The 16,455-nt window shown below is 43.2% G+C and overlaps 1 protein-coding gene across 1 annotated transcript in view; it reads right to left on the reverse strand.

Annotated features, from left to right (window-relative positions):
* Window positions 1–3,804: 3,804 nt before the first annotated feature.
* Drp2 (dystrophin related protein 2) overlaps window positions 3,805–16,455 on the reverse strand; it is a 56,359-nt gene continuing 43,708 nt past the window's right edge. Inside the window, exons 17-23 of the mRNA XM_048336614.1 lie at window positions 14,414–14,550; window positions 14,041–14,106; window positions 13,699–13,764; window positions 12,531–12,674; window positions 10,471–10,705; window positions 6,321–6,441; window positions 3,805–6,021 (exon numbers count right to left, since the gene is read on the reverse strand). Of these exons, the coding sequence (XP_048192571.1) occupies window positions 5,897–6,021; window positions 6,321–6,441; window positions 10,471–10,705; window positions 12,531–12,674; window positions 13,699–13,764; window positions 14,041–14,106; window positions 14,414–14,550 (894 nt within the window). The 3' untranslated portion in view covers window positions 3,805–5,896. The remainder of the gene's footprint in view (window positions 6,022–6,320; window positions 6,442–10,470; window positions 10,706–12,530; window positions 12,675–13,698; window positions 13,765–14,040; window positions 14,107–14,413; window positions 14,551–16,455) is intronic.

The raw sequence follows: 16,455 nt of genomic DNA on the forward strand, positions 1-16,455 counted from the left end.
AGAAAATTTAAAATCATGCATATGATGTACCATTTCTATTGGACAGTATTGCTATGGATTGGTGAGAAATGAGAGATTGGTGATAGGGAAGAGGGACAGAAAAGGTTTTATTTGGCCATGAAATGGCATTTTAAAACACTATTTGTATATATGAAAATATACAAACCTATTAAAATTATTTTTGAATCAGGAAGAGGGAATCAGGAAGGGAGAGTGATAGAAGAGGTGAGTTTGGGAAACATTGTATTCATGTATGGAAGTTTCATAATGAAACGTCCTCAGTACAACTAATGTATGCTAATAAAAAAAAGCTTCAGAATCTGGCACTGGTGGCTCATGCCTGTAATCCTAGCTACTCAGGAGGCTGAGATCACTGTTCAAAGCTAGCCCAGGCAGGAGAAAGTACATGCGACTCCTATCTCTAATTACCCACCAGAAAACTAGAAGTAGAGCTATGGCTCAAAGTGGTCAAGCACTAGCCTTGAGCACAAGAAGTCAGGCCTTGAGTTCAAGTCCCATGACATACACAAGAAAAGAAAAGGAAAGGAAAGAAAAACTTCTGCACAGTAAAGAAATACTTACCATAATCAAGGGACACCCTAGAGACTGGAAGAAAAATCTTTGCAAATTATTCATCTCATAAAGAATTAATATCCAGAATATAGGAAGAACACCAAAAATTAAAGACAAAATAAGAAAGAATTCAGTTAGCAAGTAGGAAAATGAATTAAGAAGCTGGTTCTCAAGTGCAAATCACCAAAGCAGACATGAAGAAAGACTCAACACTCTTGGCCATAGAGAAATACAAATCTATTTTCATAAATGCATATAGAGTGTTATGATCCTATTTTTATGTATAATATAGACTTTAATAATAAGTAAATATAATAGGGGGACTGTTGGGAGGGAACTAGTGGGATGGGGCCTTGGAAAAGCAGAAGGTAATGAGGGTATTGAAGTTATATGAATATGGAAATAGCATAATGAAATTTACAAAAACTATAATAAAAGATGGTTGGGGATGATGATAAGAAAGAAGGGTGTGAATTTATCGAGGTATATCATATATGTGTGTGGGCCTATCACAGTGAAACTCTTGTATAATTAATATAGTCTAATAATTTTTTAGCTGGGCACCAGTGGCTCATGACTGTAATCCTAGCTATTTAAGAGGTGGATATCTGAGGATCACAGTTTGAAGCTAGCCCAGGCAGGAAAGTCTGTAAGACTCTTATCTCCCACTAACCACTAAAAAGTCAGAAGTATAGCTATGGCTGTAGTGGTGGAGCACTACTAGCCTTTAGCAAAATGCTCAGGGACAGTGAGTGCCCAGGCCCTAAGTTCAATCTCAGGACTAGATAAAAAAAAATTAAAGGGAAAAATCTATCACTTTTCATCAATTTATAGGGACATTTTAACACCAAATACATATATAGCCAAAATCTCAGAATAAAGAATAGACCTTTAGTAAATAAATATAACTTTATGGAAACACTGCAATGTCCTGATATTTCTTTTATTGATTCAGCTGGTAGGGAATCTCAGATTGGTAAGGATGTAATGTAGGAATGATTGTTCTCTAGAACTCATTCTGTGAGGTGAAAATTAGCTAATTTGGGGGAAGATCTACCTATCCAGGTAACAGTGGCAGATGGGACCAATGAGGATGTCTTTTCAATTCTATAAGGTTGCTCTTAATCTGGTGCTTTATGTTTTTCAATGTTCCTGTCACTTCTTCTTCTTTTTTTTTTTTTTTTTTTTTTTTTTGGCCAGTCATGGGCCTTGGACTCAGGGCCTGAGCACTGTCCTTGGCTTCTTCCCGCTCAAGGCTAGCACTCTGCCACCTGAGCCACAGCGCCCCTTCTGGCCGTTTTCCATATATGTGGTGCTGGTGAATCGAACCTAGAGTTTCATGTGTAGGAAGCAAGCACTCTTGCCACTAGGCCATATTCCCAGCCCTGCTGTCACTTCTTGATCCAACCTTTCTTCCCACCCCTAAAGAAGGAAATGTCAAATATCAGATCAGAATCACCAAAAGAACCAAAGTAAACAAATACAAATTTATTCTTCAAAGCAGAATTCAAGGATAAAGGGAAAAAGCACCACTGTGAGTGGCAATCAAAGTTAACCAATATGCTCCAGCCCCACCTCTTCATCCCAATCTTTGCTACACTTGCCCATCCTTGCCAAGTTCCTTGCCCAATTCTCATCCTTTTGAGCAGTTCTTGCAGCTTCAGTCTGCCCTCAATCCTGCCCTGGGGACAACAAGGACTTTCAGCAGGTCCTCTCCCAATGTCAGCAGCTCTGGCAGGAGATGGACACTGGAAGTGGAGCCCTGAGCCTTTTGCTCTCACAAAGCCACAAGTGTTAGAACAGTGATAAGTCACTGAAGTATTTCTTTGTTTCCAAGGGCTAGGTTTTTGGCAGGAAGGCCCAAATACAGAGCTGCTAAGCTGAGGAACCAACCATGTGTCCACAGCTCTAGGGCAGTGCCCTCAGTTTCTCTCTCTGTTTGTGTTAAGGCAGATAATTCTTTGTTATCTGTCAAATATGTCAAGGGAAATTGGATGGAATTCCTAGCCAGAAAGGTTCCCAGAGGCTACAATGCTTCCATTGAGAATATAAGTTCAAAAAATGCCTGAAGCTGGACATGTAGAGCTCAAATCCTTTTTAAACAAACACCTCAGACAGTAGGGGTATTCTTTAAAATAAATCTAGTGGGAAATCATATCTCAGGAATGGCCTTTGCTTAGCCTCTTGGTTCGTTATTTCCACTGTCAACTATCCCAGTTCCTGGAATACCAGAAACTCGAGTATGCGATAGAGAAGTGTTTGGAAGAAAATGAGCGCTTGAGAGTCTTGAATCCAACTTTTCCATTCTAGAGGAAGGACATGTCTTCTGAGTAGGACACTTCCTAGGAAATCCTATCACAGCCTAATATCCTCTAGCCAGTCCGCCTTCTCAAACAATTGCCACTTAACGTGAATCTACCCTGCTTTAACTGGAAGCACAGGTAGGCTTACAATAATGGCTTTTTGGCTCGACTCAAATTCTGTCCAGAATAAATTGTCAGTCTGAACTGTTCTCCGTTTGACAACAACTGCAGCAAACATTCACATTCCTGATCACTGAGGCTAATATAACAAGCCAGTAGGCTACCAACCCAGCAACTCCATTCACCACCTTCCAGTACAGGGCCATACATTACATAGTATACCTTTAGGAGACATGACACATAGCAGATACCTAACAACATACAATGCATTTTGGTAAATCCAACCCCAATGTGGATACACAATGCCCATGGATCCATTTGTCTCACTGCGGGCATACTGCCCAAACATGCTGCAGTGACTGTCGCTGGACCCTTGAGCAGTATACTCACCTCAGGCATTACATGTAAACACAAGACAGCAAAATGTCAGTGACTCCCTTAGTGAGAATTCAACTCTTCACTGGCTGCTTCGATCCACCTACTGCACAAATCCTACATAACAAGATCTATGTCTTTTCTACCATGCCTGGCCCATTAAAGTTGCCTCAGGCTCTCAGCAGCCCCAAAGTTCTTGTGTGGGGTAGGAGTTAAAGAACTTTCTTTCTTTTTTTTTTTTTTTGGCCAGTCGTGGGCCTTGGACTCAGGGCCTGAGCACTGTCCCTGGCTTCTTCCCGCTCAAGGCTAGCACTCTGCCACTTGAGCCACAGCGCCACTTCTGGCCGTTTTCTGTATATGTGGTGCTGGGGAATCGAACCTAGGGCCTCCTGTATCCGAGGCAGGCACTCTTGCCACTAGGCTATATCCCCAGCCCCTTAAAGAACTTTCTTGATAGATTGTTCCATAATATCTGTCATTTACAAGTTTCTAATGGCTTATTCCTTCCCAGAATATGGGCTCTGCATTTAATGCCTACCTATCCCCTGCTTACCATGCATGAGTAGTGATCACACAAACAGGGGCAGATGTTATGACATGAGGTCTGACAACCTCAACCTGTGGCTTAATGACAGATGCAATACTTGGCTTCTGGACTCATCTGCTGCCCTACTTTTCTCAGATCAGACTGATCTAGGTTCCTAGAAGTTCTCCCCATTGGCTACTGCCTGATTATAACACAATACTCCAAATGTGTTGCTCTTTGATAGTGGTGGCAACCACTGCTTTCTTTAAGTCCCTGAGCTAGATTTTGGGGACTGAAGGGGACCAGAAGATGTATTCTTGTCTTATCATGGCAAAGTTTTTTTTTTCTCTGAATAGGATGGCTGGAGCACAGATCTTCTCTAATTTGGCACCTGAGTCATTGTTAAGGGATATCCAGGAAATGTCATCCAAGCCCAGGTGTCAAGGGGACAAGTTTGGAATGAGTGAAGAGAACAGAATGACTGTTCTGTTAAGGTTCTTCTGTGGCCACAGGCTTTTGTTACTTTGGTCTTGAGGGCAGCTTAGCCCAAATATCAATGCAGAGACCTTCTAGGGGAACAGTGGAGATGATTAATCTCAGTTTCCAACTAGAGGCTGAGTCTAACAAAGAGCAAGGCAAAACATTAATACTTCAAGAGGTATTAGAATTTAATGTGTGAGTGAGGCTGTGAGAGCACTGATGTACAGTAGATATGTAGAATAGATATGTATGTATATAAACTCAGGCAAATTAAGTCAACTGCAGGGCTCTGGGGAAATATTTCTGGTAGAAAGCAGCCTAAGTGGGTTCTGACTCAGTTCCAAGTTTCCAAGCCTACTCTTCTCATCCCTTACTATCTACTTTGGACACTTTTTGGATAAAGGAGTCATGGTATATGTGGATTAGAAAGAGTAAGTTCAGTTTGAGGATTGGGTTCACTTTCCAGAGTTATACACAAGAAGGCCTTGTCATCTGATTAGAAAGCACCCAGGCTTTCTGATTCATGACCAGTGGCTCCTAGGAAGAAACTTCAGGAGGGCCAGTTGCAACTGCCCTATGATTAGCTGGGGGTAACACCAGCCACCTCACCTGATTTGGACTAAGATAGAAAAGGGTCACAGCCTAGAGGGTGTCAGGCAGCCCAGGGTGAAGATCCCCTTGCTGAGCAAGCTGCCACTGATCCCCCAAGTCTAGAAGGATATACTCAAAGAGCTTGGGCTGATTTTCCAGAGAATCTCAGTGGGTTCCTTGAAATTCTGAGGCCTTTAGGAAAAAGGAGGATCAGGGAGAAATTCTCAACCCACAAATATTTCTTTAATGCTCCCAAATGTAAGGTAGAAATAGAAATCAGAATGAACTCTTTCCCCCTCATAGAAGGTCTGCCAGGGACTAAGGAAGAAGCAACTGAAAACACTACAGGAGCAAGCAACATGGAGGCAGAATTCTAAGGGTTTGGGCTATGTCCTGGAGCTGAAGTAACAAAGCACACACTGCCCAGACTTCTGCAGGGTACTATGGATAGGGAGTCTCAGAGATAACCTTTTCACTTTCCTGAATTTTAGGGCTAATCTCTGTGGATTTATAATACTTGGGCCCTGAAGTCATTAGAACTCTCTCTGTCCATAATCCCATAGAGAAAAAAGTAGGGGCCAGTGGACACTGCTTAGTTCTGCAAGGTAATTTCTCTGTTCTGCATTTGAATCAGCAAGTGTCATTTGCCTGGGCTGTAACAGCAAGGTAACATAAGGGACGGGTCTCAAACTTGAGAAAGGACATGTTTCTAGAGTTGTAGGAATCATGTGTCTGTCCCTTCTCCTCCTCTCCTCTTCCACCACACCCACCTCACATACAACCAGATCCCTGTTGCTGCCTGGAGCCCAAATAACTGGTTGAGGAATGCAGGGCCAGTGGGTACTGGAAAGGTTGGGTGAAGGCTGAGGGAAGGGTTTGATCAGAACCAGGAAAGGACTATGGACTATTGGATGGGGATCTTGCTCCATCAAGAGGCCAGCAAGGTGTTGGTAGTCACATCAGAGCTTCGCACACTGGGGAAGGCATGGCGGAGCTTCTCCATGATATCTTCCAAGCATAGGCTGACATCCTGGCTCTTTGATCCCACATCATCTGAGTTGGAAAAAAGAGATTGGGTAAAAGAATAACCTGATGCTCCTTTATGTAAAGCCAAGAGGCCATGGTAGGAGATTACCACGTGAAGGGGCCAATCCAGAACATCCTATTGCGATGACTTGTACATGAGAGGCACTCACAGTATCTCCTATGTCTATAGGTGTGAATCAGTCAGTCTACCAATTATCTCTGACCCTAAGTTCAAACTCAAGAGGGGCAAGTAGTTCCAGTCCTAGGAGAACCTTGGGCAGGAAAACCCCAGGAAGGAAGGGACTAGGAGGAGCTGGGGAACATACCTGCAGCCTCAGTGTCTGGAGTAGTCTGTCCCTTCTCCCGGCGGTGACTGCTTTCTGACTGCTGTGGAGAGGAAGCTAGGGACGAGCCTGCAGAGCCATTGCCATCTGACTCGGTGGGTGGCTAGCAAGAAGGAAGGTATGATTTAATAGGTTTTGCCTTCCTGCCCCTACTTTGACAGACTCTTCAGTTTAGAATGGATCTATTGCCTGCTACAAACAATGACAATGACAATAAACATTTATGAAGAGCATACTGTATTTCTGGCATAATGGATTAATTATTTCATAATGAACAATTTGGGTTATTATACTGGCCACAATTCTGTGAAGTTGGTATTATAATTATCCCTGCTTTACAGATGAGAATCTGGGTCTGAGTGAGGTTAATTTTCCTAACATTCTACAGTCATTAACTGGCAGAGCCATATTAAAATCCATGCCTGTCTGATTCTAGAGCTACACTCTCTCTCAGAAACAACGAGGCAAAGCGTAGTAAGAGATCCCTTTATTGCAATAATCTTTCTCTTGCCAAATATCTCCAACTTAATTCTTTCGAGTAGATGCCATACTAGCAAAATTAATGTTCTGGATGACTTTAGAAGTTTGTTGTATCAGTACCAATTTTCAGTAGGGTTGTGGTGGTTAAAAATCCTCCCTCTCAGCCTAGCCAAACATTGGTGGCTCATGACTATAATCCTACATACTCAGGAGGATGAGATATAAGGATTGTGGTTCTAGGCCAGACTATACAGTTCATGACACTCTTATCTTCAATTAGCCAGCAAAAAGATGAAGTGGAGCTGTGGCTCAAGTGGTTGAGCACCAGCCTTGAGTAAAAAAAGCTAAAGGACTGGGAAGGGAGAGGGAATACCAAAATCGAGAGACAAAGAACAAAAAGACAAACCATTCAAAAAGCAACACTTACAACATCCATACTTATTAAAAGCTCTGGAGAGAACAGGAATAGATGGAACATTCCTCAAAAAAACAAAAACCATATACAACAGACCAACTGCTAACATCATATTAAATGGAGAGAAACTTAAATCATTCCCCCTAAACTCAGGAACAAGACAAGGATGCCCATTCTCCCCACTTCTTTTCAACATAGTGCTGGAATCCCTAGCCATAGCAATAAGGCAAGAGGAGGACATCAAAGGGATCCACATCGGCACGGAAGAAATCAAGCTATCTCTATTCGCAGATGACATGATCTTATATCTGAAAGACCCGAAAAACTCAGTCCCCAAACTCCTACACCTAATAAACCATTTTGGCAAAGTAGCAGGATACAAAATCAACCCACAAAAGTCAGCAGCTTTTCTGTACACTGGCAATGTACAAGCAGAAAAGGAAATTATGGAAACAATTCCATTTACAGTAGCCAAAAAAAAAAATAAAGTACCTAGGGATCAAACTAACCAAGGACGTGGCGGACCTATTTAATGAGAACTATAAAAATCTAATAAGGGAAATCAAAGAAGACACAAGGAGATGGAAAGACCTCCCATGCTCATGGGTAGGCAGAATCAATATAGTGAAAATGGCCATACTGCCCAAATTGTTATACAAATTCAATGCAATCCCTATCAAAATCCCAGTCACATTCTTCACTGAAATAGAGAAAGTAATCCATAAATTCATATGGAACAGCAAAAGACCTAGAATAGCCAAAGCAATTCTAGGCAAAAAAAGCAGTGCTGGAGGTATCACAATACCAGACTTCAAGCTCTACTATAGGGCCATCATAACAAAAACAGCCTGGTATTGGTATAAAAACAGACCAGAAGACCAATGGATCAGAATTGAAGACCCAGAAATACAACCGCACTCTTACAGTCAGCTGATATTCGACAAAGGAGCTAAAGACATACAATGGAATAAACAGAGCCTCTTCAACTACTGGTGCTGGGAGAACTGTGCAGCCATATGCAGAAAACTCAAAGTAGACCCAAGCCTATCACCATGCACCAAGATTAACTCAAAATGGATCAAGGACCTCAATATCAGACCTGAATCTTTGAAACTACTGAAGGACAGAGTAGGAAAGACGCTAGAACTTACAGGCACAGGAAGGAACTTCCTGAATATAGTCCCAGGGACACAACAAATAGGGGAGAGACTTGACAAATGGGACTACTACAAATTAAAAAGTTTCTGCACAGCTAAGGACATAGCCACCAAAATAGAAAGACAGCCAACCATATGGGAAAGGATCTTTACCAGCACAGCAACAGACCAAGGCCTAATATCTGTCATCTACAGAGAACTCAAAAAACTAAGCCCCTCCAAGCCCAATAAACCAATTAGGAAATGGGCAAAGGAGCTAAAGAGAGACTTCACAAGAGAAGAAATAAAAATGGCAAAGAAACATGAGGAAATGTTTAGCATCCCTGGTAGTAAAGGAAATGCAAATAAAAACAACCCGGAGATACCATCTCACTCCAGTTAGAATGGCCTATACTCTGAACTCAGGCAACTGCTGGAGGGGGTGCGGGGAAGGAGGGACACTTCTCCATTGTTGGTGGGAGTGCAAATTAGAACAACCACTTTGGAGAACAGTATGGAGGTTTCTCAAAAAGCTCAATATAGACCTACCCTATGAACCCAGCCATACCACTCCTAGGCATCTATCCCGAACAGCAGGTCCCAAGATATCAAAAAGACATTTGTACTTCCATGTTTATCGCTGCACAATTCACAATAGCCAAAATATGGAAACAACCCAGATGCCCCTCCACAGATGAATGGATTTAAAAAAATATGGTGCCTATACACAATGGAATACTACATAGCGATTAGGAATGGTGAAATATTGGTATTTGCAGGGAAATGGTTTGAACTTAAACAAATAATGTTGAGCGAGACACGCCTAGAACACAGAAAACAAAGGGGCATGATCTCCCTGATATATGACTGTTAAGATGGGGTGACGGAGAGACAGTAGAGACCAGGTCTGTGAAACCAAAAACTGCTTGTCAAATGGTATTTCCCACAGGATTGGGTCAGCGACCCAACATTATGTAACTAAAACCAAACAACTACTCAACATATAAAGGTCAAAAATTGACCTTTCAGTGGAATACAATAGCTCAAAATCTATGTATGTACGTTCATACAAGACTACTGTCGACATATTGTCTAATGTCGACATTACATTTAAAGTCCTAGGCGAATTTTCTTTGGCGTAGGCCACATGGCTACTGTATATGTTCTTGGTACATTGGGTATTGTATATATGTCTGCCTGACCTAGGGAAGGGAAAGAAAAACAGGGTGTAAGATATCACAAGAAATGTACACACTGCCCTACTACGTAACTGTACCCTTTTTGCACAACACCTTATCAAAAATTTCTGTTTAATTAATAAATAAATTAAAAAAATAAAAGTGGTATGAAAATCCTTGTTTAAAAAAAAGCAACACTTACAAACCCGTTTGGTGTAAACCAACTGCACAACTTTTGGTGGGAGAAGGGAAGGGGAAGGGGAGGGGGAAATGAGGGAGGAGGTAACAAGTAGAACAATAAATGTACTCACTGCCTTAAAAAAAAAAGCTAAAGGACAGTGTCTAGGCCCTGAGTTCAAGCCCCAATACCAGAAAACACACAGCAAGAATGTCGTCCCTCTGACCCAAACCCTTCAGTAGCTTGAGAGTGACATATATGTGGTGTGGAAATTAGGAAAAAACAAACATCTAAGGATATGTCCCTATTAGCCCCTTCTTTCTGTAAGCTTATAGTATGTCCCCCAGCCCATAAGCTCTGCCCTTGGCAATGTGACTCCGCCCTTGGCTACCTGAGGAGCAGGCAGAGCACCTCCCACCTTAGTTGCACGAGGGTATAAAGATCCCCCAAAAGAGAGTTCAGGTGCCATTTTCCTCTCCTCTGTGGGAACTTGGCCTTGCTGGTCCTGCTGGCAATAAACTCTTTTGCTCTACGTGACTTTGTCTATGGTCTGTGGTTCTTCTGGGACAATTTTCCTTTCACTTTCTACTTCCCTCCCTAACTGCCATCCAGGTTCTCTTCAGGAAGTCACTTAACAGCCATAGCCAAGAAGCCCTTTTTTCCTCCTTTTTGCCACACCTCCCAAACCTTACCTCCCACACCTATGGTTCAGAACTGCTTAGATTCCTTCAGTCTCCAGTCTCACCTGCAGGAGCAGTTCCCTTAAACGCTGCAGCTGAGATTCTAGCTGCTTGTTGTGGTCCTCGAGGATCTGCATGCGAGTCTCCAGGCGGCTCTTGTGCTGCCTGAGGATCCTGGCTTCAGCCAGAAGCTCCTCATTGTGATCCTGTGCTGACTCAGTAGAACCCTCAGCCAGGGTGGGGGCTTCAGCCGCCTCCTCATGCTGCCACTTCAGACGCCTCAGCTCTCCCTGGAGAATCCTGACAAGGAAGGATAAAGAAGTCAAGATGTGTGACTCTAACCGGGACACCTGGAATCCAGGTGTGAGCAATCCCTGTGCTTCCTCAGCCCACTCCCTTCCCTGAACCATGCTGTGCTTAAATGGCCACATCCTCTTCCTCTCCAGTTCATGTATCATGTACTCTGCTCTCCTGAGACCTCTGTGCAGAGAGAGCTGACATTTAACATAAAAAATGGCTCAGGGCTTTGATGTGCTGCTTCAGGGATTAATTCTGACCTTCAAATCAGGCAGAAACATGGTCTGCAAATAAAAGAAGCATGAGGACCAATGACTCACCTACTTCCTTTCTAGACATTTAGATTCCAGGGGAAGACATAGTGTAAATAAGAGACCATTTATCTTGCCTCTTCTCTAGATAAATCTCCTGTGTGGTCCATTTTAAAGGCCCATGCTGGATCATCAACGAAACAGATTCCAGAGGAATAGACGACTTTGGGGAACATGACTCTATTGACGGGGATCACTGTAACAGAATCACTGCCTGTCCAACATTTCTAAGGGCCTTCTCCCTGCTACTTTTAATGCAGTTTCTCAAACTGTTCCTAGCAAGCAACCAGAAATTTCCCCCCCCAACTCAGCTGTGGAATGATATGCGTGCTTCTATTGTGCATGACTAGGCCCATCAGCTCACATCACCTGTGTCCTATTCACTATGATCAGTCCTGTAATTACAGGTTTAGATGTAATGGAAATGTCAGATTGTTATAGAAGTTTTGAAGAGCTAACTTTTTTAGTTCTGTATTTATCTTTGCAGACTTCCTCAAGGGCATGCCTCACCCTGAAGTACTCTGTTCAAAAGACTTGCCAAGTGCATACATTTGAAGTGTGGGCTGTGTACCAGTGATATGGGTATCTCCTGGCAGCCTTTGAGACATGAAGAAATGCAGCCCCCTACCTGTGAATTAGAATCTGTATTTTCCCATTGCCTTGAGTGTACGGCTAATATTTGTGAAGTGCTCCTCTAAGAGGTGCTGCAGTTTTTTCTTCCCTCCCTCAAAGTGGCTCAAATCTCAGGTGACTGCTGCCATCCCCACTTGATGGAGAGAAATGCCATCCCTGTAATCTTCACTTTCCCTCTTCTGGTCCTCAAATGTCGTATGTAGTGTCACAGTGCTCTGGGATACTTTATATGATAAATATCTCTCTACTTCCAGGACAGAAAGTTCTTAGAAACCAGAGATGTGTTACATTCTTTCTGTATTTTGGAAAGGGAGAGTTATTTTTTTGTGTTAGTACCGAGGCTTGAACTCAGGGTAAGGTTGCTGTTTCTTAGTGTTTTTACTCAAGGCTAGCACTCTACCACTTGAGCCATACTTTTACTTCTGGCTTTTTGTTGGTTAATTAGAGATAAGAATCTCACAGATTTTCCTGCCCAGGCTGGCTTTGAACCACCTCAGATCTCAGCCTCCTGAGTAGCTAGGTTTATGACTATCAGCCAATTGCACCAGGCTTGTATTTCTGTTTGTATTCTCTATTCTTGTATCTAGTAGGTACTTGAAAAAACTGTAGTTACAAGGGATCAAATAATTGAGTCCTTACTATAAGCCAAACACTGAGTATGCATTTATTGAGTCCTTATTATAAGCCAAGCATTGAGCTAACACATTATAGGCTGATGTTGTCTGGTCTTCACAGTTCACATTGAGTTCAGAATAATTATTGTTATCTCCATTTTACAGACCAGGAAAAGTGGGTCATGGAGTATAAGTAACTACACCAGTAAGATGTGGAAGTGCAAGAATTTAAAATGAACTCATACATATTCCTGCCATGACCATACCTACCGGTTCTCATCTTCTAAGTGGGCCAGGATCTTCTCTAGCTCCCCCTTGCTCTCTGTGGCCATGCTGCATGGAACCTGCTGTCCAAATGCTGGTTCCCGATCCGTGATAGGGCTGGAGTGTCGTATCAGGTACTGGTCCTCATCTCTGCATGGGTGTGGGGAGAGAAAAGGAAGTAGCCAAGCATTGAATAGAGAAACCACTCAGGGGCTCAGTTCTCAGTTCCCAACTCAGAACTCATGCTAGATAATTGGATTTTAATTCCCATAAAGAGGGAAATGCCACAGTACCAGAAGGGTAGAAATGTTCAAAGGTGGCAGCAGCTATAATTTGGGTTGAGAGAGATTTATTTTCAGAACACTGGGGCTTCTGAGATCTACAGCAACCTGAGGTATACTGAACAAATCACTTCCTTTTTCACCCTTCTTTGCTTACCCACCTCTGAGAAGGATCTGATCCCAGTCAGGATCAGATTGTTTCCTGCAACCAGCTTCTTCTAGATCATCGGAGCATGCCAGGGACCTCCCCTTGAGATGCAGGGCTCCTCCTTTGGACTTCCTTTGGCCATACTTGAGTCAAATTGGTATGGTACTAGATGTGGTTTTGATTTTTCTTTGGTCGGTCATGGGGCTTGAACTCTCGGCCTGTGCACTGTTCCTGAGTTCTTCAGCTCAAGGCTAGCCCTCTACCACTTGATCTACAGCACCACTTCCAGTTTTCTGGTGGTTAATTGGAGATAAGAGTCTCACAGACTTTCCTGCCCAGGCTGGCTTTGAACCACGATCCTCAGATCTCAGCCTCCTGAGTAGCTAGTATTACAGGCCTGAGCCACCAGCATCCAACATGGTTGTGGTATCCCGAGCAGAAAAAAACATAGCTGCTTTCTGCAACTTAGATGAGGGTATAATCTTTCCTTGGAGTTGGCAGAGAACAAGTGGTCAAATGGCAGGGAGGTCACCCATCATTCATTGCTCAGTGTAGCTGATAGAGGGAAAGACTGCTTCTCTTACTAATTGCAATGCCTAGAAAACAGCCTACCTTCCTGGGAGGAGACAATGATCCTAAGCACCACCCTGGCTCTCATACCCCTAGGGATATACCCTTCTCAACCAATGGCAAGAGAGTCCCAAGAAGAGCTATTTCTGGAAACATAGCAGCTGTGGAAACTCACATGCTGTCATCAGGGGACAGGCTGTCATTAAAGAAGGAACAATTTTGACTTTCCATCTCAGCAAGCCTGGAAAGAAAGAGCATAAACAGGAAGGAAAACTGGTTGTGGGGACTGCTTTCATCTCATCTCAAGCATCTTAATTCCACAATACAATCACTAGGTTTGGGAGCTACTTCAACCACCCCTAAGTGTTGAGCCTTGCTGCCCAATGCTCATTTTACTGTGTACATCACCTGGTCCATATTCAAATCTCCCTGTCCTGGTTTTAAATAAAAGAAACCTTCCTGTGATCTTCCAACAAACAAGCCCCCCACCCCAACACATATCCAAACCTGCTTGTACCTGCTAGCAAAATGCTCAATGCGAGAGTGTGTGTCAGCATGTGGCAACATCGGGGATGAAGCTGGCCTGAAAGAAAGTAGCAAAGACAGAGGATCAAACAATTGGGCAGCTACCCAGCCTGTTTCCTCCTGACCCCCACTACCTCTGTTCCCCATATAGTGGAGATGGACAAGCGCTAATGAAACAACCATGACTGGATTCTGGGCTATTTCTCAGGCCTTAGTCTAGGTTACACCCAAGTTGAATTGTCCTGTCACTGATGGGATTTACCCTGGGACACTCTGTTAGCTCACTTAGGACTCAGTCCCTTCACAGTACATACACCATCTCATTGAGCCTGTCTGAAGCCCCCACTCAGCCACCTGGTACTCACGTCTCACTGCAGTCAGCCTCCAGCACTGATTGCACAGGCAGATAACCTCGCTGAGGGTGTTTGCTGAAATAATGCTTTGAGCGGAATTTGTTCTTTAAGGTTGTAGCAAAGTCTCTCATGTTCTCACTGGATGTCGTCTAGGGGGTGAGATAGGATAGAGAGACTCATCTTGATGCCTTCCAGATGTTCTGGGAAGTTGTGTTGGCTCCACCAGAGCAGACAGTGTAACTAACATCTATTTTTTCTATTTTCTTTTTCCCTCCTTTCCCTTCTCCTCCTCCTCCTATTCCTCTCTCTCTCTTCCCCTTTCCCTCTCTCCCTCTCTCTCCATCTCTCTCCCTCTCTCTCTCCCCCCTCTCTCCCCCCTCCCTCCCTCCCTCTGTCTCTGTCTCTGTCTCTCTGTCTCTCTCTCTTTCATTTGTTCATTCTGTGCTGGAGACTGAATCCAGAGCCTCATATGCTCTACCACTTGAGTTTACCCTCTAGTACTTTTGTTTATACTTTTAAATTTTTCTGTGCCATAAGTAGGGTTCGAATTTAGGGCTTGGATGCTGTCCCTTAGCTTTTCACCCAAGGCTGGTGCACTAACACTTGAGCCACACTTTCATTTCTGGCCTGTGATTAATTGAAGATAAGAGTCTCACAGACTTTCCTGCATGGGCTCGCTTTGAAGTGCAGTCCTCAGATCATAGCCTCCTGAGTAGCTAGCATTATAGGCATGAGCCACAAAGTACCTGGCTGAGCATGTATTAATTTTTAAAGTATCTTTTCTTTTTTGTGGTACTGAGGTTTCTGGGATTCATGCTTTGGCAGACACTTTACCACTGAGCCACACTTTCATCCCTTTTCTGTGTTGACTATTTTTGCTACAGGATCTTATATTCTGCCCTGGCACACATGTGACCAGAGATCTTCCTATTAAATCTAGGAAAACAAGTGCATGCCAGCCAACCCAGGTTTTTTTCTGCTGAGATGGAGACTCATGGACTTTTCTACCTGGGCTAGACTAGAACCATGATCCTCTTGATCCCAGCCTCCCACAAAGCTAGGATTACAGGCATGAGCCACTGGCACCTAGCTTAAAGTATCTTTTTTATCAATTCTAAGAATGTAGAAGATGAGCAGAAGGTAGAGGATTGGCAGTTTACCATGACCACCTCCAACCAGTTTTCTGTTCAACTCTTGTAATGATTTCTTTAAAGTGATAAGAAAAAAGTAAAGGGTATGGCCTCCACTCCCACTGGGTTGCACATGTTTCTTTCCCAACAGAATTTGGAGAGAGTACAACTTGGAAAGATGGGTTCTGGGGAAACAGATTGAAGGATGGGAAGGCAGGGTGGGAGAGCAAGCTATTGGTGAATAACTGGGATGTGCTTGGGGACTCCAGGAGCATCTGTAGGGGCAGAAAGGGATAAAGACATTGAGAGAGCACAGTCATGAAGATACACATTGCTCTTGAAGAGAGAGTATGTGTGTCTGGCATCCAGGAACGTTGATCAACTGGTTCAGGTGGCTGTGAAGGGCATAGTTGCCAATGAAATCTATGAGCAAGCTAAAGAATATTTTCCCTCAGAGACTGCCTAATGAATTTAATAAGAGACTTTGGTGTTAACTATAGGAGTAGAGCAAATGAAGTGATGAAGATAATTAACCTGTTCCTATGCTAGCTTTTAACAAAGTATTGCTAATACTGTTCCGTAGTGTTTAATGTAAACCTTTTTCTCTTACTGTTCTGTATTGTTCAATGTAAAACTTTTCTGAAGCTGGCTCCTGCTGTGAAGTTATGTAGTTGTATTTACCCACCTTGCTTTGAACTTGTTTTGCGCTGTATTGATCATACCTGTAACCGCCCCCACCCCCACCCCCCAGATTCATCCTGTTTTGCCACCTGGTTGTTAGATAATTCCCAGTGAAGGTCAAGATGCCATGACCAGTTTGTTGTGACTGACACCTCTCGGAAGTAACATAGTTAAGCTAAAGGGAAAATTATGTCATTTTTGGGTTTATAAGCAGCCTTCTGAGATGGCTGGGGACTGCATCTT

The sequence above is a fragment of the Perognathus longimembris genome, chromosome 28, assembly GCF_023159225.1.
Source record: "Perognathus longimembris pacificus isolate PPM17 chromosome 28, ASM2315922v1, whole genome shotgun sequence".
NCBI classification, from domain to species: Eukaryota; Metazoa; Chordata; class Mammalia; order Rodentia; family Heteromyidae; genus Perognathus; species Perognathus longimembris.